The 24,378-nt window shown below is 53.6% G+C and overlaps 1 protein-coding gene across 2 annotated transcripts in view; it reads right to left on the reverse strand.

The window, feature by feature from the left end:
* Positions 1-24,378, reverse strand: part of FBLN2 (fibulin 2) — a 90,530-nt gene that overhangs the window by 46,393 nt on the left and 19,759 nt on the right. For both annotated transcript variants that reach the window (XM_010384473.2, XM_010384472.2), the window contains exon 2: positions 17,897-19,225. In XM_010384473.2, the coding sequence (XP_010382775.1) occupies positions 17,897-19,184 (1,288 nt within the window). In that variant the 5' untranslated portion in view covers positions 19,185-19,225. The remainder of the gene's footprint in view (positions 1-17,896; positions 19,226-24,378) is intronic.

Here is a 24,378-nt window from a genome sequence, read left to right on the forward strand (position 1 = left end):
AGTTAGGCCAGGCACGGTGGCTCCTGCCTATAATCCCAGCACTTTAGGAGGGTGAGGCAGGAGGATTGCTTGAGGCCAGGAGTTTGAGACCCACCTGGGAAACATAGGTAGACCCCATCTCTATAAAAAAATCAAAAATAATAGGCAAGAATAATAGATGGTGATAAAAGTCAAAATAATGGTTTCAGGCAGCAATGGGGTGTAAGAACTCAGAAAGGGCACCAGGAAAACTCTGGGGTGCTTGAAATGCTTTCTATCTTGACTGTGGAATGCCTGGGTTTACACATAAGTAGAAACTTGCTGGGCTATTCTATTAAGGCTTGTTGCTTTACTGTCTATACATTTTACTCTAATAAAAAGCTCTGAGTACTGTTATATTAATTTGGATTAAAAGACACTCAACAGCGTGTATATTATGCTTCAATAGAAACTTTAGGAAAAAAGAAAACTCAGGACACATAACCAAAAATAAACCAAATTATCTAATCATCCTTGATTAGACATTACTTTTACAAAACGAGCTATACGATACCCTTTGGGAAGAAGAAGAGAGAGATTAATATAGTCTGAATATTAGAAGGCGTTAGGGCATTGGTAATTGTGTTAAGTGTAGGGTCATAGTATGTGATAACATTAGAGAATATCGTTATTTTTTAGAGTTGCAAGATACAGTGTCAAGATTGAAATATCCGTGTGTGTGTGTGTGTCCCAAATGAGAGAGAGCACTGGATAATGATGAGGCTGAGCCCCTTCTTCACTGAGCCCCCTTCCCCCTCAAACAGCCCCACTGAAAGTCTGTCCCAGCTGCTTGGTGTGGGCTGGGGTTCCAGGTGGAACCCTGAGATGTTAGTGAGCTGTGGCTGGGAGAGTCACAGTTACCAAAGGGGGCTTGATGGTGGGCTTCAACAACATGGCGGGGAGGGGCTGTGAGACCCCATAGTATCTGACTTCCAGCTGCTCCTTAGAAAGCTCTGGAAAGTGGTATGTTCTCAGTCAGATGACCCATGGACAAGCCTCACCCTTCCACAACCTTCCAGGGAGCCAGTGATGTGTGCGACTGTCATCGGCATTTTCATGGGTTATTTTTGTTGAGATGTCTAGGGGCCAACTCTATGCGAAAGAGAGAAAAGTATCTTGCACAATTCTGGGCCGCCCTGATTCAGGAGAAGCACAGAAATTCTTGACAAGTTTAACTCTGTTTAAAAAGAAATGTGTGGAACTTGCAAGACACTAAAAGTGTGCACCGTCCCTTCTCAGAAAGAACTGTGAATTACATTATTTTTTAAGGAACTGCTATTACCTAAGAGGCTGTATTTCTGCTCAAACTGAAGTTTGATGTAATTCTGATTCTTAGAATAATGTTTTGTGTTACTTATAGATGAATCTTATAAATGACTTAATTCTGTTTATTGTTTTTTCTTTCTCGCTTAATTTCCAGCCCATCATACGTACAGTTTAGTAAGATATATTTTACTACATAGCAATTTTGGTGTTCCCAGGCCAGTATTTACTGTGAGAAATGTAAACATACCTTTTTAGAAACATTAATAAATAGTGATTGATAAAAAATAAAAGTAAAAATATCACATAATATAAACTGGATCTTTTTTTCTCTTAGAAGTAAACAGGAAGTGGGGCACCAGAGCTGTCCAGCGTGGTTTTCTGCAAAGCCTTAGGTGATCCGCGCTGGCCCGGGAGGCGTTGACTCAGAAGTCCTGCCTGGAGAAGAGGCAGCAGGTACCCCGGGAGCAGCCACCAGCTGTGCTCTGCCAGAGCAAAGCCAAGGTGGTCTGGGACCTGGAGCTCAGGGTTCCCAATGAGAAGCCACGGGGCCAGGCTGGGGCCCTTCCAGAACCGAATGCCCCGTGCCTCCACCTGGCAGATTTCCATTACCCTTCACCCCACACAATTATGCATTACTTAACGAAGGGGACACATTCTGAGAAAGGACACTTTATGTCCTTACCCACACCTAAGTGGCATAGACTACTACACACCTAGGCTGCATGATGTAGCCTTGCTCCTAGGCGACACACCTGTCCAGAACTTGACTGTACTGAGTACTACTATAGGCAACTGGAACACAATGGTAACTATTTGTGAATCTAAACAAAGCTAGACATAGAAAAGGCACAGTAAGAATACGGTATAAAAGATAAAAAGTGGTTCCCCTGTATAGGGTCTGCAGACCCAGAAAATCTGAGACAGGTCTCAGTTAATTCAGAAAGTATTTTAAGTTTTTTTTTCAAGGTTGAGGATACGTGCCCAAGACACAGCCTCAGCAAGTCCTGACCACTTGTGCCCAGGGTAGTTGGAGTGCAGCTTGGTTTTGTACATTTTAGGGAGGCATGAGACATCAATCAAGTACATTTAAGAAACACATTAGTTTGGTCCAGAAAGGCAGGACAACTCAAAGCAAGATTGGGGGGCGCCTCCAGGCCATAGGTAAATTTAAACATTTTCTGGTTGATGATTGGTTGAGTTTGTCTAAAGACCTGGGATCAACAGAAAGGAATGTTTGGGATAGGATAAGAGGTTGTGCATGGTGTAGTTTTATCATGCAGATGAAGCTTTTAGCTAGGCTGTAAAATGTTTCTTATCAGACTTAAAATCTGTGTTGATGTTAACGTGAGAGGTATAATGAGGCCTGTCCGACCCCCACTTCCCTTCATGGCCTGAACCAGTCTTTCAAGTTAAATTTTAAGAGCCCCTGCTGAGGAGGAAGTCCAGTTAGATGGTTGGTGGCGGGGGAGGGAGGGGCTTTAGAATTTTAATTTTGGTTTACAGGGCCCTTACCACCCATGGAGCTTGCAGGACTGGACGCTGCCCTGGGTGACTCAATGAGTGAGTGGTGAGTGCATTTGAAGACCTGGGGCACTACTGTGCACTACTGCAGATTTTAGAAACATTGGACACTTCAGCTACACTAAATTTAGTTTAAAATATTTTTCTTACTTCAATAAATTCATCTTAGCTTACTATAATGTTTTTACTTTATAAACTTTAATTTTTTACCCTTTTGTAATAGCGCTTACCTTAAAACATAAATGCCCTCATTGTACAGCTATAGAAAAATATTTCTTTGTATCTTACTCTATATGTGTTTTTATTTTTATTTTTATTTTTATTTTTTTGAGACAGAGTCTCGCTGTGTCACCCAGGCTGGAGTGCAGTGGCCTGATCTGGGCTCACTACAAACTCCACCTCTCAGGTTCAAGCGATTCTCCTACTTCAGCCTCCCGAGTAGCTGGGATTACAGTCCTGCGCCACTGTGACCGGCTAATTTTTGTATTTTTAGTAGAGACAGGGTTTCACCATGTTGGACAGGCTGGTCTCAAACTCCTGACCTCAGGTGATCCGCCCTCCTCAGCCTCCCAAAGTGCTGGGATTACATGCATGAAACACCGCACCCAGCCTATTTTTATTTTTTTACTTTTAAAACTTTTTCTTAAAAACTAAGACATAGGCCGGGTGCGGTGGCTCACTCCTGTAATCCCAGCACTTTGGGAGGCTGAGGCAGATGGATTGCCTGAGCTCAGGAGTTTGCAACCAGCCTGGGCAACACGGTGAACCCCGTCTCTACTAAAATACAAAAAAAAAAAAAAAAGTAGTTGGGCGTGGCGGCATGCACCTGTAGTCCCAGCTACTCAGGAGGCTGAGACAGGAGAATTTTCTTGAACCCCAGGGGCGGAGGTTGCAGTGAGCCAAGATCACACCACTGCACTCCAGCCTGGGCGACAGAGCGAGACTCCGTCTCAAAAAAAAAAAAAAAAAACGAAGACATAGGCCAGGCGTGGTGGCTCATGCCTGTAATCCCAACCCTTTGAGAGGCCAAGGCAGGCGGATCACGAGGTCAGGAGTTCGAGACCAGCCTGACCAACATGGTATAACCCCGTCTCTACTAAAAATACAAAAATTAGCCTGGCGTGGTGGTGGGCACCTATAATCCCAGCTACTCAGGAGGCTGAGGCAGAAGAATTGCTTGAACCCGGGAGATGGAGGTTACAGTGAGCCGAGATCACACCACTGTACTCCAGCCTAGGCAACAAGAGCGAGAATCCATCTCAAAAAAAGAAAAAAGAAACTAAGACATAAACACACACACTAGCCTAGGCCTACACAGGGTCCGGATCATCAATATCACTGCCTTCCACCTCCACATCTTATCTCACTGGGAAGTCTTAAGGGGCAGTAACATGCATGGAGCTCTCATCTCCTATGATAGCAATGCCTTCTCCTGGATATCTCCCAAAGGACCTGCCAGAGGCTGTTTTATAGTTAACTATTTTTTAAATAAGTAGAAAGCCAAATAACACACCAGTGCACAGTAGTGCCCTAGGCCTATCAAAATAACAACAAAAATACAGTAAATACATAAACTGGTAACACAGACATTCATTATCAAGTATGATGCACTGTAACTAACTACATATGCTAGGCTTTTTGTTTTGGTTTGGTTTTTTGAGACAGAGTTTCATTCTTGTTGGCCAGGCTGGAGTGCAATGGCGCAATCTTGGCTCACTGCAACTTCCGCCTCCCGGGTTCAAGTGATTCTCCTGCCTTGGCCTCCCAAAGTGCTGGGGTTACAGGCATAAGCCACCACACCCAGCCCGTGTGCTAGGCTTCTATACTGTTGGCAGTGCAGTAGGTTTGTTTATACCAGCATCACCACAAACACGAATAATGGCTACGCTGTCACTAGGCAAAGGCATTTTTCAGCTCCTTCAGCTTCACCATAATCGTATGGGACCATCACATATGGAGTACATCATTGATGGAAATGTCATTATGCGGAGCTTGCGGCTCCTCACCCAGTCCTGGGCCTCTGTGTCATCCTCGTGGTGTCATGAGGGGCAGCAGAGGGAGTGTTCAAGTTACAGCAGCAAGCAGGTGCCTGTAGCATACTTTCTGGGTGCTTTAAAAATATGTGAACGAATTGCTAATATTTACAAATTGGGAGCTGTCATATGAAGTTCCAGATCCCAGGCTTCTTGCAGAAAATCCAAAATTTCGGGCCATCCCGGGCCTCCACAGCCCCAGGGCAATAGCAGGGATGACTGCCCTTGTGTTCCAGGTACAGTCTCTGGTCCCCACGGCCCCTACTTTCCCACAAGCTGTTTCACTCCCAGACTTCTAGTTCTGCTTCTCCATCATATGCATTCTAAAGGCCAGCTGCTGGAGTGACAGCAGGGACCCTCATCCCTAAGGGTCTTCACCTTTGTGGTTCCCACTGAATCCCTGGCACCCAAAGGGTGAGGGGGGCAGGTGAGAGGGCGGGGCTGGAAGCAGGAGAGAAAGCCTCTTACTCCCTCTCTTCCCACTCCCCCGCCCCCAGGTTCTGGGCCCTCTGTGCTGAGCAGGCTTGCCTACCTGCTAATCCCAGCGTCATATATGGGGTCCATCACTGACCAAAACGTCCTTATGTGGTCCTTGACTATACTTGAAACCACAGCCCCACCAGGTCCACCGGCCTAGACCTTGACCAGGCAGATACCAGGGAGAAGCCTGAGGGGTGGGAGGTGGGGGGTGAGTGCGGAGTCTGAGGCCTGCCAGCTTGCCCTGGGCTCACCTTTGCCCCTCGAGGGCCAGCCATCCAGAGAGTCCTGAAGCCTCAGTCTGCCCACAACAGGGAAATGCCTGCTCACGCTGGGCAGCCAGGCAAACTCAGGGAGGCAGCAGGCAGGAGGTGGAAGTGCCTGGTGCAGAGGGCCAAGTCAGGGGTTTGCAAACATCTACTTCACTGGTTTCAGGAAACTTGGACAATTCACTTAACCTGCCTGGGCCTCAGTCACCTTGTCTACAAAATGGACAAAATGATGACATCCCCTCACGGGGGGTCATGATGCCTAATGGACTGATACGTGTCCAGTGATGAACACAGTGCCTGGCACATAATAAATGCTCCACTGATGCAGGGTGACCTGTGAGGGTGACGAAGAGGGCCCCACATGCAGACTCAGTAGAGAAGGGTGCCCCTCCCCTTGTCTGTGGGAAGCCAGCCTCGCAGCCAGGCTGTGTGGCTGAAGGAGGGGTCTCGCAGCTCGCGCGTTTGCTGACGCAGTTGGCAGGGGCCAAAACAAGAGAGCAGCACGGGAGGGAGACAGCCACTGAGGAACACGCTGCTGCACATCTGCAGGCAACTGGAGTGGCAAACACAGCAGCTGAACAGCCCCTGCCCAACCCCACCAGGCCTGGCCCCTCTGCTCTTCTGCCAGAGGGGACAACTTCTGGCCACCAAAAGATACACATCTACATCTGTCTGAAGAAACAAAAACACAAAGCCCTCTTATCCCTCCCCCGCCACCCCAGTTCCTGCAGAACTTCTGGCAGGAAGAGGCAGGGAGCAGCACTCCGTGCTGGCTGCCATTAGCCCGCCTGCTCCTCTCATTAATCCTGAGACTACCCCATTGTACAGATGCAGAAACTGAGGCTCAGAGAGGGTGAGTCACTTGCCTGAGGTCACACAGCCAGGAGCGGCACAGGCAGGAATTCACTCTCTGAGGGCCAAAGCAGGCTCAATCTCACTTCAACTTGGCCCCAAGCCCACTTTCCCAGCATGGAAGCCTAGGAGTGGACAAGGGGGTGGAGGTCCCACCAGAGCCCCAGCCCACACAATTCTGATCTCAACCAGAAGCTTCCCCTCAAAGCCCCAGATGCTGCAGGCCAGAGGTCCTAGAGGCACACAGCGTGGCCTAGCCTAGAGGAGGTGCTGGCAGATAGAGGATGCTGACACTGCCCACAGGGAAACCCGCAGCACAGATCCTGAACTCCAGCTCACTCAGGCCCCCAGGATTCTGGAAGGCTCAGGAGGCCAAGGACTTCCAGGCATGGTTCAGCCTCAGGAAAGCCGCATCTGCTGCCTTGACCTGGGTGCGTGAACAGGATGCAGCCCAGGGGTCAGAGACTGCCACCCTCCCAGCAGGGCCTCAGGACTTGGAACCACAGCATCCAGGATGCCAGCCACGAGTGGAGCTCCGCTTTGTGGCAGGCCTACCCTGCACCTGGTGTCCACCGCAGGCGTTCTTCCCATTGAGAACACAGCTCTGGGAGGGAGCCATCAGTAAGCCCCTTTTATGGGTGAGAAATCTTGAGGCCCAGGACAGTTAAGCAATTTGCCCAAGGTCACACAGCTGGTGAGGGGTAGAGCCAGCCTCCAACCTGGGGAGCCCTGTGCCAGGACCCAGGCAGAAAATACAGAGATGCCTTTTACATCAACAGATCTGGGTTCAGAGCTGGGCTCAACACTTCCTTGCCCTAGGCTGTGGCCAGGCACAGGTTGACACCACAGTGGGAAGGGACTTGTAATCCCTTTGCTGTAGGGTCACTATGGGAACTAAATAAGATGAGGCATGTAAAGCACTGGCACGGGGTCTGGGGCTTGGTGCTCAGGCATGGGGCACCCACTGAACTGACCGCCTGCATTCTCCCCCTCCTTAATCCCCACCATGGCAGCGGGACTCTGCAGTGACTCTCGTGGCCAGGAGCCTTCACCCTGGGCTGGCCTCCTAACTGGCTGACAACACAATGTGGCAAAAGCACTGGCCCAGCCAGTTCTGAGCCCAGGTGCAAGAGCCCGTGGGTGTTGAGGTTTACCACACGTGTACTGCCTCAGCCTCCATGTCTGATTGGCCATGTAACTTAGATGATAAATTCCTGCTGTCTTTCCTCTACTTCAGCCCAGAGAGCTCTCGCCCCAAACCCACACTTGGCCTCCAGGCCAGCAGGATTCCAAAATAACACACCCATCCAGGAAAGGACTTTGCATTGGTTTGTTTCAAATCTCAGGCCTGCTTGCTTTAAACTGCCCAACAACTACCAGACTTTCATGTTCCCCACCCTAGACCCCAATGAAAGCCAGTGCCCCAGGCCCACACCTCTCCCCGCACCTCCCCCTCCGCCCCAGCCTTGTGCTCCCTGACTTCCCTGTGTGTGTGGCCCCCAGGTGCACCACGTATCTCCCAGGAAGTAATAAAATCTCAAACTATCTTAATAATTGAAGGAATGCTCTCCATCTTCAAAATCCTAAATTAAAACACCTGTGTGTTTCTAATCTCTCTCTTGTTTCCACAATGAGAACACACCAGCGCTAACCAGCTGGAGACCACGTGGCACAGACATGAGCCATCCTGGCTGAGGCCATCCCGAACCAGCTCAGCTGCCAGGAGATCACAGACACACACTCAGGCCCAGCTGATGTCAGCCACACCTGGCTACGTCAGCAGGACTGCCCAACTGGCCTGTGGACTTGGGACCAATAATAAATGTGCACTGCATGTGCTATGGAGGTACTGTGGTTGCCTCACTTGCATTATTGTGACAATGGGTCATTTATACCATGACTGAGGTGTGTCCAAGGAGGAAAGACTAACATTGGTTTGGTGAGAATGGCAGGAAGGCCACCCCCACAGCAGTGTTGGTGGGAGTGTGACCAGGGAGACTCACTGGGGAACCCTCAGACGAAGTGGATGGAGAGCTACGCACAAACTAAAACCACTAGGAGAGGCTGCCCCCCACCTCTCAGACTGGCAAAGTCCAGAACCTGCTTAATTTCCTCTTTAGCACTTTCACCATCTAACGTGCCAGATTTCAGATGTTCATTTTGTTGACTGTGTGAATCCCCACCCCACGAGTGGCAGCTCCAGTCTTGTCTGTTTTGCTCACCGTCTCCCCCACACCTGCAACAGTGAGATAGGCACTCAATAAATATTTGTTGCATGAATAGAATGAGGAAAGAGACATTCTTATGCACTGCAGGTGTAAGTAAAATCCAGTACACCCTCCAGGGCGAACAAGTGAACAACATCTACCAGGGCTATAAAAATACATCTGTATCTCCCAGTGCTGAGCCAGCCAGCACCTCTCAACAGAAATGCACAGGCATAAGGACCAGGACCCTGGCAGAGAAAGCTCACGGCCTCCACTGGAAACAACCCAATGCCCCTAGCCAGGGAACAACCTAGGCAGGGTCGATCCCTACAATGGAACACTACGCAACAATCAAAAAGACCTCCTGCCAATACACGCGACAGCACAGTCTGTTCATTTATAAAAGTTTAAGAGCAGGAAAACTAACCTCTGCCATTATAAGTCAAGAAAAGTGGTTTCGTAGGAGGGGCACAAAGGAGGCTTCCTAGGGGCTGGTCTTGTCTCATGAGCCGATGGTCAGCTCCACAGGTGTGTTCACTTGTGGAGGTGATGGTCAGCTCCACAGGTGTGTTCACTTGTGGAGGTGATGGTCAGCTCCACAGGTGTGTTCACTTGTGGAGGTGATGGTCAGCTCCACAGGTGTGTTCACTTGTGGAGGTGATGGTCAGCTCCACAGGTGTGTTCACTTGTGAAAATTCATTTGAGCTGTGTGCTTCTGACAGGTTCTAGTGGTTGTGTCAATGAACAGCATACAAAGAAAAAAAGCACAGACACATTGACCTCACAATTCCACAGTGGGGCATGCTATAGAGATGCTCACAGCAGCATCGTTTTTTAAGAGCAAAAGACTGGAACCAACCTGAATATCCATCAGTAAGGAAACTGGTAAATCAAAGACGGGGTCTGCATGCTGTGGGGCAGTGCGGCCGTCAAACACAGAAAGGGAACTTTCCATGCAGTGACAGGGAAAAGCTCCAATATTCATAGTTATTTGAAAAAGGCATAGAACAGAACGCTGTGCATCCTATATCTTGTGAAAAATACGTGCACACACCTACATGTTTGTAGTTGCACTGACGAGTGGTTCTCAAGTGTGGTCCTGGCCCTATAGGGTCTCCAAGACTCTTTCAGAGATCCATAAGGTCAAAAGTATGTTTGTAATAACATTAGGACATTGGTTACCTTCTTCATACACTCTCCCCCAGAGCACAGTGTATAGTGGAGTTCTCTGGAGACTACATGACAGTGTGATGATGTCATCACTTTGAGGCTAATGGGATGTGTGCTTGTGTATTCTAGAAGTTTCTAGAGCAATCTCATGAACACATGCTCAGCATCATTAGTCATCAGGGAACTGCAATCTAAACCACGATGAGATGCTATTTCATACACACTAGGATGGCTGTAACAATTGGTGAGGATGTGGAGAAACTGGAACCCTTGCGCACTGCTGGTGGGAATGTAAAATGGTGCAGTCACTTTGGAAAACAGTCTGATAGTTCTTTTTTTTTTTTTTTTTGAGACGGAGTCTCGCTCTGTGGCCCGGTCTGGAGTGCTGTGGCCGTATCTCAGCTCACTGCAAGCTCCGCCTCCCGGGTTCATGCCATTCTCCTGCCTCAGCCTCCCGAGTAGCTGGGACTACAGGTGCCCGCCACCTCACCCGGCTAGTTTTTGTATTTTTTTAGTAGAGACGGGGTTTCACCATGTTAGCCAGGATGGTCTCAATCTCCTGACCTCATGATCCGCCTGCCTCGGCCTCCCAAAGTGCTGGGATTAGGGGCTTGAGCCACCGCGCCTGGCTTTTTTTTTTTTTTTTTTTTTTTTTGAAACAGAGTTTTGCTCTCATTGCCCAGGCTGGAGTGCAACAGCGCAATTGTGGCTCACCGCAACCTCCGCCTCCTAGGTTCAAGCTAGTCTCCTGCCTCAGCCTCCCAAGTAGCTGGGATTACAGGCACGTGCCACCACGCTCGGCTAATTTTTTATTTTTAGTAGAGACGGGGTTTCTCCTGGTTGGTCAGGCTGGTCTTGAACTCCTGACCTCAAGCGATCTGCCTGCCTCGGCCTCCCAAAGTGCTGGGATTACAGGCGTGAGCCACCGCACCCGGCCTCAGTCTGGTAGTTCTTCTAAGGGTTAAACACAGAGTTACCATGTGGCCCACCAATGCCACTCCTAGATATGTTCCCAAGATGAATGAAAACATGTGTCCATATAAAAACTTACACATGAATATGAATAGCTACATTACTCATGATACCAAAAAGTTGGAAGAACAATGTCCATCAACAGATGAATAGATTTTTGAAATGTGGTATATTCATACAACATTATTCAACCATGAAAAGGAATTAATGACACATACTACCACATGAATGGACCCTGAAAACATTGTGCTGAATGAAAGAGACACACAAGAAACCACATAGTGCATGATTCCCAGAGAGTCCAGGGGTATCCAGAATATGCAAATCCATAGACTCAGAAGGGAAATTCCTGGCTGCCAGTGACTGGGAGAAGGAGGGAATGGAAAGTGACTGCTACAGGATGTGGGTGTCTTTCTGGAGTGATGACAATGCTCTGAGATTTGATTCTGGGGATGTCTGCACAACTCCGAACCTACTAAAACCCACTAGATTCTGCTCCCTCAAAGAGGGACTTTATGGCATGCAAATAATATCTCAATAAAGTGGTTTTATTTGCATAAACCCACAGAGTTAGTTTCAAAAATTAAAATAAAGAAACCCACCACAGGCCTAGCCTTGGCCCCAGACCCTCAAGATGGGTTAGGTCCAGCTGTGAAATGCACGCATTTTGCCCAGGCAGGCAAACACAGGGAGCACCCAGCTACCAGCCACCCAGACCCACTTGTACCTCTAGGTCCCCCATGGGAACCACAAGCCCTCCTCCTCCACTGGGAGACTGGGGCCCCCCGCCACAGCCCCAAGATGAGAGTTTCTCTTCCATGAAATGGGACGTCCATGTGGAGTATCTCCAGGTTGTCACAGGGTGAAACTTGCTGCTTCTGACAGATGCCCCTGAGCAGAGGGCCTGAACCCAGCCACCAGCCAGGGCTGGTGGCAACCAGACCTGGGGAGCTGGCCCGGAGGGGCCTGCAGCAAACGCAGGGCACCTGTCCAGCCTCGGAGCTCTGTGGACCCAGGGCAGCCACCTGCTCCCATCCTCTCCGACAGAGCCTCTAGGCACAGCTGTGCTCTGGGTCTCTGTGTTGACAAGAGAGGATGTGTTCCCTTTTGGGAGCTCCTTGTGAGGGCCCTGTACCAACTCTGCCACTCCTCCTAGCCAGGGATCCTGTTAACACATAAGCTGGCCAGTGTCACTCCTCTCTGCTCAACACCCTGCTGTAGCTCTCACCTCACTCAGAGTAGAAGCCAAAGTCCTCATGGTGGCCACAGGCCCTGGATAGCCTGCCCCAGTGACCTCCCAGATCCCCTATCTCCCTTCCTCTCCCCCACTTATCTCGGCTCCACTGACCTCCTGTCCGGGCACCTTCCTGCCCTGGGGCCTTTGCACTTGCTGCTCCCTCTGCCAGGTGTCCAAGTGGCTCGCTCCTCCCCTCCTTTCAGCTCTCCGCTCAGGTCACCGCCCCAGGGAGGACTCCCGTGTCCACCCACCCTTCCTCTCACTGTGCTTTAATTTTTTTTATTTTCTTTTTTTTTTTTTTTCTGAGACAGAGTCTCGCTCTGTTGCCCAGGTTGGAGCATGGTGGCGTAATCTTGGCTCACTGCAACCTCTGCCTCCTGGGTTCAAGCGATTCTCCTGCCTCAGCCTCCTGAGTAGCTGGGATTGCAGGTGCCTACCACCACGCCTGGCTAATTTTTGTATTTTTAGTAGAGACAGGGGTTTCACCATGTTGGCCAGGCTGGTCTTGAACTCCTGACCTCAGGTGATCCATCCACCCACCTTGGCCTGCCAAAGTGCTGGGATTACAGGTGTGAGCCACCACACGTGGCCTCACTCTGCTTTCTCTTGGCAATACCTGACATTACAGCAGGTAACTCCCATGGACTTGTTTACTGTTTTCTTCCCCAACAGAATGTCAGCACTGTGAGGTGAGGGTGGGGACCATACCTGTCATATTCTCTGCAGAGCCCAAGGGCCTCTAGCAGGCTCTGCACACAGCTGGAGTTCTACAAATATTGGGTGGATAAATCAGTAAACCGGGGGGATCCCCCTGACCACCCTTTCTCTCAGTAATTCCTCCTCACCCTAGTTCTACTGACATCCTCTGAGCATCCCGAACCATCTCCCCTCTGTTCCAAGCATTTGCTTACACCTGTTCCTGGCCAGCTCAGACAGCACCTCCTCTGGGAAGCCTTCCTGGATCTTTGTGCCTTTGCTCAGCCCCTCCCCCAGCTCCAGCTCTACTTTCTCCCTGTCTCCCTTCTGAGGTTTCTAGAGATCTGTCTCCACAGCTGGATGCCTGTGTCTTGTTCAATCCCATATCATTTCCTCTACAACCTTCATTAGGTGTCAACTGTGAGCATGTCCTGGCATCCCTGGGGAGGCAGAGATGAACAAATATGGACTTGGTTCACAGGCTGGGGGCTGTGAGGAAGACATGCCTGTGGGATATCTGGGAAGGCTTCCTGAAGGAGGGGGCATGAGGGGCTCTGGAGTGTCAGCAGTGTTCCCATCCACTCATTCTGCTGCCCATACCTGTGGCCTTGGGCAAGGCTCTTAACCAGCTTGGATCCCATTTTCCCATCTCTCAAGGCCTCCCACAGCACTTGCTGGGCATGGATCATGTGCAAAGTCCATTCACATGCAATGAGGGTGAAACTGGGGTCTCTGTGGGCTCCTCCAGGCCCACCGGCTGCCACCCCTGCCAACTCTGCTTCCAACCTGCTTACGGTGGGCAGGGCACAGAACTCGCCCTCGCCAAGCACCTCCTGGGTGCCCGGCTCCTGTTTCTGTGATTTGATCCTCCCAATAAGCTGGGGAGGTAGGCTCCACTCCCTATTCTCAGTGGAGCACAGTCCAAGAGGTGTGGCTAGCAGCACCAAGTCACAGGCGGGAGGTGGCGGGCTGGGATGGGAGAGGTGGGGAGCATGCATGTTGTGGGTGGGGTATGTAATGAAGTGCACGTGTGCCAGGGAGGACATGCAGCCAGGCTCAGGAGCATGGTGCATACAGTGTAGCTTCCAGGGTTTCTGAAATAGAAGCAGCCCCACCCCTGGCCCCCAACCCTGCCTCTTAATGCTCAAGGCCTCTCTGGTCTGGGCTGTGGGATCCTGGAGAGCAGCTTTGTTCTCAGGAGCCCCAGTTTTCCCCTCTGCCCTGAGCTTTCTCAAATGGATTTTTGGGTGTGGGCTTTGATGAGGCCTGCTGGCTGACAGGCCCCCAACTAAGTCTCCCTTATCTTGTCTGACCGCTGATCTGGCAGGGGACCCAGCACATGCAAAGGTCCAGAGACCAGAATTAGGGCAGGGACAGGCAGCTGCAGCTTTTGGTGCGCAGGGAATGGAAGGTTTAAGGACCCAGTGGCAGAGGATGATTTCAAAGCGGACCCAGAAGCTCAGGTCTGGCCGGATAAACATCCACACCCGCACCCCATCTCTCACCCTCCTGCCCACCCGTGGCCCACTCGTCATCACCAATTCATGGGCTCTGGCTCTACAACCCACAGAATTTGAGTATGTGGCTTATGGTTTTGTGCCTCAGTTTTTCCATCTGTAAGCAGCAGGGAAGTCCCTGCGTCATGCAGCTGCTTTGAGGATTAAATGAGCTAATTCGTGTTCAACGCTCGGCTGAGGACTTGCTGAGTAATTAGAAATGTGACGATGATTAGTCACCATCTGTCCTCAGCCCACCCGCTGATATCTTCAACAGATATTCACAGAGCACACTCACTGAGCCAAGGCTGCGTGTGACAGTGAGCAAGGCAGGCGCAACCTTGCCTTCGTTTAGGGTCTAAGCGGGGAGGAGGGCGTTACAGAGATGTACACAGGCAGGTTTATCCCTGGTCACAGACATGTGTATGCAGCACGGGAGGGGTGGGAGATGGAAGCCCAGCAGGTGGGGGATCGGGCTGCCCAGCTGAGCCTCCTGGACTAAGTGGGGTTTGGGCCTTAGAGCCCCTGGCTGCTGTTGTTGGGGGAGGCCTTGAGGGATCTGAATGATGGAGGAGGGATCTGAATGATGGAGGAGCCCTTGGTGAGGAGAAGCTGGGGAGGTGGCTTTGCCCTGCTCAGCCCTGGGCCCTGCAGAAAGAGGTAATGGGGCCGGAAGTGACCCCTCCAGCCACGTTGCCATGGCAGCCCTGGGGCCTAGAGAAGGGGTTTCCAGCCAGTGCCCCAGGCCTGGCTGTGCTGGGGGTCCTGTCTTCGAGCTGGAGCCCTGCCAGGGATCCAGACTGCCTCGGCCAGGACGTCCCTGCCTCTGAGCATGTCCAGATGTGGCCTAATGGAAGCCACATGCCCAGCTCCCTGGGCTGGGGAGAAGGGGTCTGACGTCTGTTGTCACTCAAGGGGCTTTGTGAGGGCGGCTTTTCCTGCAGGGCTGGCACAGTGGAGGACCACATGGAGGAACCCTGGGGTAGGGTGGCCCTCAGGAGGTTGGAGGTTCCCAGGGCAACTGGGGAAAGCCCCTGACCTGCAGAAGTCCTCAGCACAGCCTGTGGCCCCAGGAATGCATGGCAGGAAAGGGGCCCCTTCCTCAGGGCCTTACACAAGGAGGTTCTGCAGGGCAGGAGTATCTGAATGCCGTGGTGCTCTGGCTAACAGGGAAACGCTAAAACTCAAATGACTGCTGCTGTCGACTGCAGACATCCCTCAACACTGTGACTCTGTTAGGCACCATGCTCAGCACTCTGTGATTGCTGAGCCCCGTACTCCTCACAACAGTCCTCTTAGTTTACAGGAGCGGAGAGTGGGCTACAGGGAGCTCAGGCCACCGCCTGTGGACACAAGGGCAGAAAGTGGTGGAAGCAGGCTTCTCTTCTGCCTTCTTCAGCTCTTCACCCTCTGACAGTCATTTCTTTTTTTGTTTTGTTTTTGTTTTTGAGTTTCACTCTTGTCACCCAGGCTGGAGTGCAATGCCACGATCTTGGTTCATGCAACCTCTGCCTTCCAGGTGGTGATTCTCCTGCTTCAGCCTCCCAAGTAGCTGGGATGGCAGAAACCCACCACCACGCCAGACTAATTTTGTATTTTTAGTAGAGATGGGGTTTCACCAAGTTGCCTAGGCTGGTCTCGAACTCCTGACCTCAGGTGATCTACCCACCTCGGCCTCTCAAAGTGCTAGGATTACAGGCGTGAGCCACCACACCCAGCCCACCCTCTGACAGTGGTTTTTGAGTGCCCAGCATGTGCACAGGAGCCAGACAGATGCTGAATGTACAGGTTGGGCAAAACCCAGCAGAGACCCTGCCCTTGGGGAGCTTGGGTCTTTGACGGGGAGATAAAGACCCCAGCAGTCACAGAGGTGTGATGTTCTGAGCAGTGATATGAGCTGAGGAGTGAAGTGGTGAGCCTCACTTAGGAGATCTGACTCCTCCTGGGGGTCAGGGAAGGCTCCCCGGAGGGAGCCTTGAGCTTCCACTTGAGCTGCAATGTGGAGGATGAGGTCGTAAGTGGGCAGTGGTGAGAAGGGGGTGCTCCAGGTAGGGGAAACAGCACGTGTAAAGGCTCTGTAGCCAGAGGGAATTGAACTTGATTGAAAAGAAGCTCTGACTGTTGTGAGAAGAAGCTGGGGAGGGGTAGGAGGGAGCCATATAGGGCAGAGGATGGCATGATCTGATTTGTGTTTGAGGCGCTCCCTCCAGGTGTGGGGCTGTCCCATCTCACACTGAGGGAGCACTGGGCCTTTCCAATGGCCACGGGTCTGTGAAGCCCCCAGATTGCCCAGGCTGTGGCAGCACAGGGTTATCTGCCCAGATTAACCTGTTTGCTAGAGGACTCCTGAAGCCTCTCCTCTCCAGTGTTGGCCCACAGGGGTTTCAAACATGGGTGGGGTCTTAGGAGCATCACCCCAGGGTCCCATGGAAGCTAGACCAGGTTTCTGGATCTGCAAGCCCCCAGCTGATGTGACAGAATCATACCCTGCAGAAGTTCAAGGCTGCTAAAGTGAGCACGAAGGGGTCAGCCTCGTGGGGGCTGTGGCCCCTGTTTAGCAGCAGAGCCCTTTGAGGATGGCTCTTAGGTAGGCTCAGCGGACCCTTCCCCTCCTCACCACAGCCCATGGGGTCTTCTAATGGAGTGTCTGACTGTGCTGGGCTATGGAGGACCTGCTGGGAGCAGGCATGGACAGGCAGGAAGAGGCCTGGGCTGCCTACCTGCCTCTGCACAGCCTCAGGCCAGTCCCCATCTGAAGCCTGGGTGCCCTGGTCCTGGCTGCCTGCTCTGATGTGCCCAATGGAGTGTGTTGAACTCTGTGTCAGGTGGCTTGGAGGATATAGGATATACAGTCAGGCTCCAGGGCCTTCCAGGTCCACTACTCACTGGTTGTGTAACCTGAGCCTCCAGCACCACCGCAAACCCCAGTTGCCTCACTGGTGAAACAGCGTACGTGGTTGTAAGCACTTGGTGCTGCTGGAAGGACTGACGGGAAGCTGTCTGCCCAGCTTGGAGAGGGGCCTCCATGGAGTGACAGTACAACTGGTGTGGCCCCACCAACTCCACTGGCCCAGCATGGCCAGCGGCCCTGCTCAAATGGCCCACCCACCTTGCCTCTGACCACGAGTTCACTTCCTTCTACAACACATGCTTATGAGGTTAGAATTTGCTGCAGACACTTAGAAACGGGAAGACGTCACATAAAATCCAGCTTTCTGGCTGACATTTGTTGAAAACTTGGCAGAGGTGGCCATGCTAGGCTCCTAGGTTACAGGCCAGCCACCGGGGCAGCTGAGAAGAGACTGCCCTTCACATTTCCTGCCAGAGCATGCAGGGGCCTACCGGGCTGAGGCAGGAACCCTTCTCAGGGCCCCCAGCTCTGAAGATGTGTACCTTCTGGACCCTTGACCACAACCACAGCCCTACCGGAGGGCCCAGCACCTCCCACAACAGGAACCCCACTCCCACCCACCCACCCACCCCATCCCAAGAGCTGGGCCTGGGAGAAGGTGCACTCTCACAGCCTCCTGCCCACATCAAGGGCCTAGGCTGGCCGCCCTAGGCCTGGCCCCACAGATCCAGCATGCCCAGCCCCAGGCAGAGACCTGGGGCAGTGGCCAGAGCCCGAGGCTGCCCTTCCCACACAAAGTGCCCTGAAGGAACAAGGACAGGGTCTTACCTTCAGGGCTGCTTCTGGGGACAGAATGGACAGAGTTGGGGTCTATGTCTTCCTCCACGTGGGAATGGGGCAGAACCTGCGGTTTCCTGGGTACTTCCCGGGTGGGTAGGATCCAGACTGCATCAGGCAGTGGTGTGGACAGGATGGTGTGGGGGCTGGGCTTGACTGGGTCCCTGGGAGAGCCAGGCATGGCCTGAGTCGGGATGAGAGCGGCCTTGCCCGGGCCCGGTGCAGGCGTCATACCCTCCAGCCCACTGCTGCGGGACGTGGCTTGGGCATCCGGGATGAGGTTCTCTTCGGGCCTTGCCCCGGCTTCTGCCCTCTCCTCCTGGATGGGAAGACTGGGTCCAGCTGGGGCTGTAGTGGGCAGCCCATCCAGCCCCCTGTGGCCACCTGCTGCCAGCTGCTCGGTGACAGCCATTTCCTCTCTCTCCTCCTCCTCCTCTTCTTCTTCCTCACTGTCCTCAGTCACTCTCCTAGCTTTGGCCTGCACTGGGGCTGGAGGACCCAGGGCAGCGGCTGCTGTGGGCCTGGGGAGGGCAGCTGGCCAGGGGGGTGCCTGGATGGTGGACAGTGGCTGACTCCCACCTCCCAGAGCAGCTGGGGGGCCCCCTGCACCTGCCTGGACTGCACCCGCCTGGACCTCACCCCCCAGGGCTGCTGCTGCTTCCACTTCGGCCACTTCCTGGTCATAGCTGTAGGGGTCTTCATAGTGTCGCTCAGGGTCACCCTCCTCGCCATCTGAGAAGTTCCCGTGGCAACCAGGGAGCTGGTAGCAGATGAGCTCTCCGCCGGCATCAGGGCAGTGGCAGGCCCGGCAGGGCGGCAGGTGAACAGTGTGGCCAGCTGCATACTTGCGGCCCGCGTGGACACAGCCCACCTGGCCGCACTGTGGGCAGCTGTCAGCCACCACTACAGCCTCGATGCAGTTGGGCGGCAGCTCCGGGCACAGCATGAACTGGCAGCTGATCTTGCCGCCGCCTGGTGGGCAGGAGCATTCAGTGCTGCCAAAGTCCACAAAATAGGACTGACCGGCAGGCACGCGACCACGCACGAAGCCACCCTGCAGGCAGTCGTAGTACTGGTAGCCCTCGCAGGCACAGCCCTGCTGCACACACCTGGCGCAGCAGGCACCCGGCTCCAGCGCCTCCTCAATGCAGTTCTCCAGCGGCGGGCACTCCACGCCCGTGCAGTCCTGCCGAGGCGCAGCTGCGGCCACGCTGGGGCCCAGGGCCAGGGCCAGGCCTAGTGCAAGCCAGGCTCCTGCAGGCTCCCAGAGCAGCACCATGGTCCAGGCCAGCCCAGGACGGTCCCCTCTCCTGCAAGACCCTGGGGGAATCGGAAAGGAAGCCTGTCAGTACTGGGTGTGCGCACACAGACAGAGTGCACACCGGCACACACATGGGCAGGGGGCCCAGCCTCAGCCACCTCACATGCATGCCTCATCCCCAGGAGCACACTAAGGACTGCCTCCCCCCCACACACGGGCTCTGCCACACGTGGGGCAGATCACAGACAGATGAGTGTGCAGTCACTGGGTGCCACAGGTGTTGAGCTGGAGTTGCTTACAGCCCCACGTGTGTTTGCTGGGCCACTCAACCCTCCACCCTCACCTGCATTCTGAGGCAGACCCTCTGAGTGAGCCCTCTTGCCCACACACACGCATGCACAGCCCCACACCCACTCGGTCGCACTCACCAGGGCACATCAGGCAACATGCCCCACAATCCTCCACGCAGTCACACACACTGTCTCACCTGCAGCATGCCCATGTGCCAGTACACACCCTGGGCAGTCTCACACGCACCGTCCCATGCACACACCCGACCAATCCCTGCCCAGATCCCTGACTCAGTCCCCAGCCACGCACCACAGCTGCTGGCCAGAAAATACAGTCAGTGGGGAAATGCTGGGCAAGAATAAGACCCCCACTATAGCCCCAGCCCGCAGACCCTAGGACTCAGGAACACCCCTGTGAGACCCCCGGGACTGCAGGCTTAGCCCCAGGGGATGCTCCTGTCCCCCTCCCCACTAGCACTGGCAAATGCATCCTGATGCCTTGCTGTCCCTAACACCCCACCAACTCCCCCAGTCATGTCCATTCTCCCCGCAATCCATCTCCACTCCCTCCCCACGGTCTCTACCCTTCCTTCCGTCTCTAGGCCCTGTCCCCGCTCTCCAGCCTCACCTCCGGTCTGCACTGGAACAGCCCCGCCACCTCCCTGCCCACCCTGACTCCACTCATCCCCTTTCCCAGGGAACCCAGTCTGGTCTGACGGCAGCTGGCCCCGACGTGCCACGGCCCCACAGCCTGTCCCAGTTTCCCATGGCCAGCAAGGAAAGGTCTGGATTCCCAGCTGAACCTGGCACTCAAGGCCCTACAGGAGCCATCCCAATCTGACCCTCCCACGGGCCCTTAGGCCTGAACTTCCCCAAGGGATCTCTTCTCTCATCTTGCCCAAGCCACTCAAATGCCACCTTTTCACCAATCCTCATGCCTCCTCCCTCCTCCACCCTGGCCCAAGTCCCCGGTGCCTGTAGCCCCACTTTTGACCCAGTGGCCATGCCTGCCTCTTCTAGACAGCGTGCTCCCCAAAGTCACAGGCAAGAGCTCCTTCTCCGACTCCCAGCCTAAAGCACAGCCCCACAGGGCAGTGACAGAGGGACAACGGGGCTCATTGTCACAGCAGTAGACCCCAGGCTGGCCCCATCTCTGAAGGAACGCCTCCTCTGTGCCTAGCCCCTCTAGGAACTGGGGGTTTATCAGCCAGCAAGACAGGTTCCCAGCACTGACACCCTCAGAGGTGGAGGGGCAGATAATAAACCCAAGAGCAAATCTGTAGAGAACTGAACGCCAGGCAGGCATGAGCCCCATGATGAAATAAACGAAGGGAATCAAGGAGACGTGGCAGTGTCCGTGGCAGTGTTGGGGGAGCCTGCGTCAGCCTGGTGGAAGAGGAGGGCTTCTCTGAGGAGGGCATCAGGCAGGGAATGGCAGGGCCAAGGGGCTGAGGCCAGACCAGCAGCAGGCAGGTGAGGGACAGAGAGGGCCGCTAGAGCTGAGCCACGCCAGCACAAGGGTGGTAACTGCGGAGCAATGGGCTTACGGCCTGCTGTGAGGGCCTCTGGGTGTGCCTGCAAGTGCTAGAGCCTGGGATTCTCCAGTGCAAGGGACCCACCCAGCTGCCTACAGCAGGGGAGCCAGCAGGGAGCAGGTGAGAGAGCCCAGGGCAGTGAGTGAAGAGAGGCAGGAGTCAGGGGATCTATTCTGAAGGTAGGACTCACAGGATTTGCTGATGGATAGGATGCAGTGGACAGAAGAGAGAAGTCCAGGACCGCCTGAAAGGGGGAGCTGTGTGACCGAGGCAGGAAAGGCTGCAGTGGAGGTCCATGGACAGGCGGGGAGATGGAAGCCCATGCCCAGACCAGGCCCAGGGCCGGGGGAGTACCAGGGAGCCTTTGTGGCCTCGAGGGCTGACGCCCCTGCCCTCACACTGAAATGCCACCTCAGGAGACTGGAGGACTCCGTAAAGCCACTGACATTAGGAGTGGGCCGCAGGGATCTCTTCTCTCATCTTGCACGAGCCACTCAAATGCCACCTTTTCACCAATCCTCATGCCTGGGAGAATCAGGGCCTTTAACCCCAGTCAGCAAACGCAAGGGCCCTCCAGACTGCAAGGGAGAGGTCCTCAGGTCCACTCTCAACAGTTCCTTTCTGTGCTTGTTTTTAGAGGCAGGGTCTCACTCTGTTGTCCAGGCTAGAGCACAGTTGTGTGATCATAGCTCATTGCAGCCTCAACCTCCCGAGCTCAAGCCATCTTCCCACCTCAGCCTTCTGAGTAGGTGGAACTACAGGTACACGCCACTACACCCAGCTAATTTTTTTAACAGGGGTCTCACTGTGTTGCCCAGGTTGGTCTTGAACTCTTGACCTCAAGTGATCCTCCCACCTCAGCTTCCTACAGTGCTGGGATTACAGGCATGAGGCACCATGCCAGCTGACAGTGCCTTTTAGGAAAGGAAATCTTTGGCCAGGCGAGGTGACTCATGCCTGTAATCCCAGCACTTGGGAGGCCAAGACAGGTGGACCACTTGAGGTCAGGAGTTCGAGACCTGGTCAACATAGTGAAACCCCATCTCTACCAGAAATATAAAAATTAGCTAGGCATGATGGCATGCACCTGTAATCCCAGCAACTTGGGAGGCTGAGACAGGAGAACTGGTTGAATCCCGGAGGTGGAGCTTGCAGTGAGTCAAGATCGTACCACTGCACTCCATCCTGGACAACAGAGTGAGACTCCGTCTCAAAACAAAAGGAAATCTTTGGTGAACTGAGACCCAAGCTCCCTGCCCTCCTGCCTTCCAGTGCATCACACACCTAGGCATGAACATTGCATCCTGAGAGGACAGTACCCTGGCCACAGGACACAGGGCTGTCCTAGAACTTCTTCCAGAAGAACTTCCTGCCCAGCCCACCCTGCCCCACCACCTGGTCCACCAAGTCTGTCCCCTTGCTCTGCTCACTGGCACAGCCCCCAGGGTGGCCCGGCCCCTCGGCCTCCTGAGTGCCCGGCATCACATTCTGTCCATGCTGAAGCAATCCCAAACCTCAGGCTTGCCCATCTCCCCACTCCAGGCCCAGGGCAATCATAAAGAACATCAGGCCCAAGCCTGACTCTACATTCTCCACATCTACTGTGCAACCCTAGGCACGGCCCTTGCCCTCTCTGAGCCCTGGTTCTGCATCTACACAGTGAACATGTTCCACCACACCTCAGGTCATGGTCGGGGGCCCACCAGCATTCTCTGGCCCACAAGTGCATTTTGTTTGGCCCACACAGTGGGTTTCTCATTTTAAATTGGTTACCAGCATGCATAAATTGAAAACGTTCACATAAAAATTCAGGTTTCCAACTCCACTCCTGTTTCAAGCCACAGAGCTCTGGCCACCCTGAGATATCACATGGGGTGTGAGCTCCCAGGTTCCCCATGTCGTCTGGGCACCCCCAAATGCATGCAGCTCAGAGTACCCTGGTGCTGCCGAAGGTTGTCCACTCAGGAGGTGAAAGGACTATCTGGGATGTGTCGAGAGGGAGTGGCCCACGTGGGGGAGGGAGCCCAGGCCCCTTGGGGTGGCTCACCTGGGAGAAAAGCAGACCCCCCTGTCCTCACATCTCCACAGTTGTTCCCAATGCAGCGTGTATGTGTGGCGCGGGAGGTGGGGGCGTGGAAGAGATGGTAGATGTCAGCTCCAAGTGGAGAACGCTCCCTCCAGGGTAGGGACAGACCAGGCTGCTGGGCAGGAGTGAGCTCCCTATCACCGGAAATAAGCAGGGCTGGGGACACTCGTACAAGAGAGAAGTAGGAGAGCACAGTCTCTACACTGCAGGGTCACAGAATCAAACATGCCCCTTCTGGGAGCTCCAACTGAGTTTACTCACATCTCCAGCCTCTGCAGACAGCCCCCACCCCTCACCAACCTGAAAAGAGAAACCCCTGGAGATGGGGTGGGGAAGGAGGCCTGACCTCCCTGTGGGGGCAGTCCCAGCAGTCAGAGCCCGGCCAGCAAACAAAGCCCCTGGGACAGAATGTGGTGGCCTGCCAGGCAGTCACACTGCAGCAAGCCAGCCCTCCCGGGTGGGGACGTAAAAACCAGCAAGATGCAAAGTAAAACCACTGCAGTCTCTCCCTTGCTTCCATCAGGAAGGCACACACTAGCATAGTGGTATTATTATCATTCTTATTCCACTGGCCGAAGTGTCACCTGGAGCAACCTCTCTGCAAGGTAGTACCCATGTGAGAATTCAGCACATGCACTCCACGACCCTGTGCTTCTGACGCCCAGTATGCGACTCAGAGAAGTCTGTACCAGGTCCACATGGCCCTGGTGGTCACCGGGCTGCCATCTGGGGACGGGAAAGGTTGGCAGGTGGAGGACACCAGGCCAGTCACTGTCCAGGCTGGCCTCAGGCTGTACCCCTAGGAGGGGTGAGGGTTGGCAACTGTTGGCATTTTTAAAAGATGCATGCTTTACATATTACCATGTGTGTAATATAAATCATGGCATTAAAAAATAGGCAGGAAACAGGATCTTGCTCTGCTGCCCAGACTGGTCTCAAACTCCTAGGCTCAAGCAATCGCCCTGTCTCGTCTCCCAGAGTGCTGGGATCACAAGCGTGTGCCTCTGCGCCTAGCCATTCCTCTGTATTTGGCGGCCCATTCTTCACAGGAAGAGCCAAAACGACAATGGGCATTTAGGTGACAATGAGGACATCAAGCTACTATGAAGTGGCACTCAGCACTTAGCATCTGGGAGTGCATCCAGCACTGTGAGCAAGGCTTTGCCGCTGGAGTGGAGACACAAGAGCAGGCTCCAGACAGGACCAGCGGTGGGTGGGGCTACCACAGCTTTGGTCTTTGTTGATCAAATCCCTGCTGTGGGTTGGGGGACCAGGGTATTCTAAAGTGGCAGCAGGGTTCA

This window comes from Rhinopithecus roxellana, chromosome 1 (genome assembly GCF_007565055.1).
Source record: "Rhinopithecus roxellana isolate Shanxi Qingling chromosome 1, ASM756505v1, whole genome shotgun sequence".
In the NCBI taxonomy this organism is placed as follows: Eukaryota; Metazoa; Chordata; class Mammalia; order Primates; family Cercopithecidae; genus Rhinopithecus; species Rhinopithecus roxellana.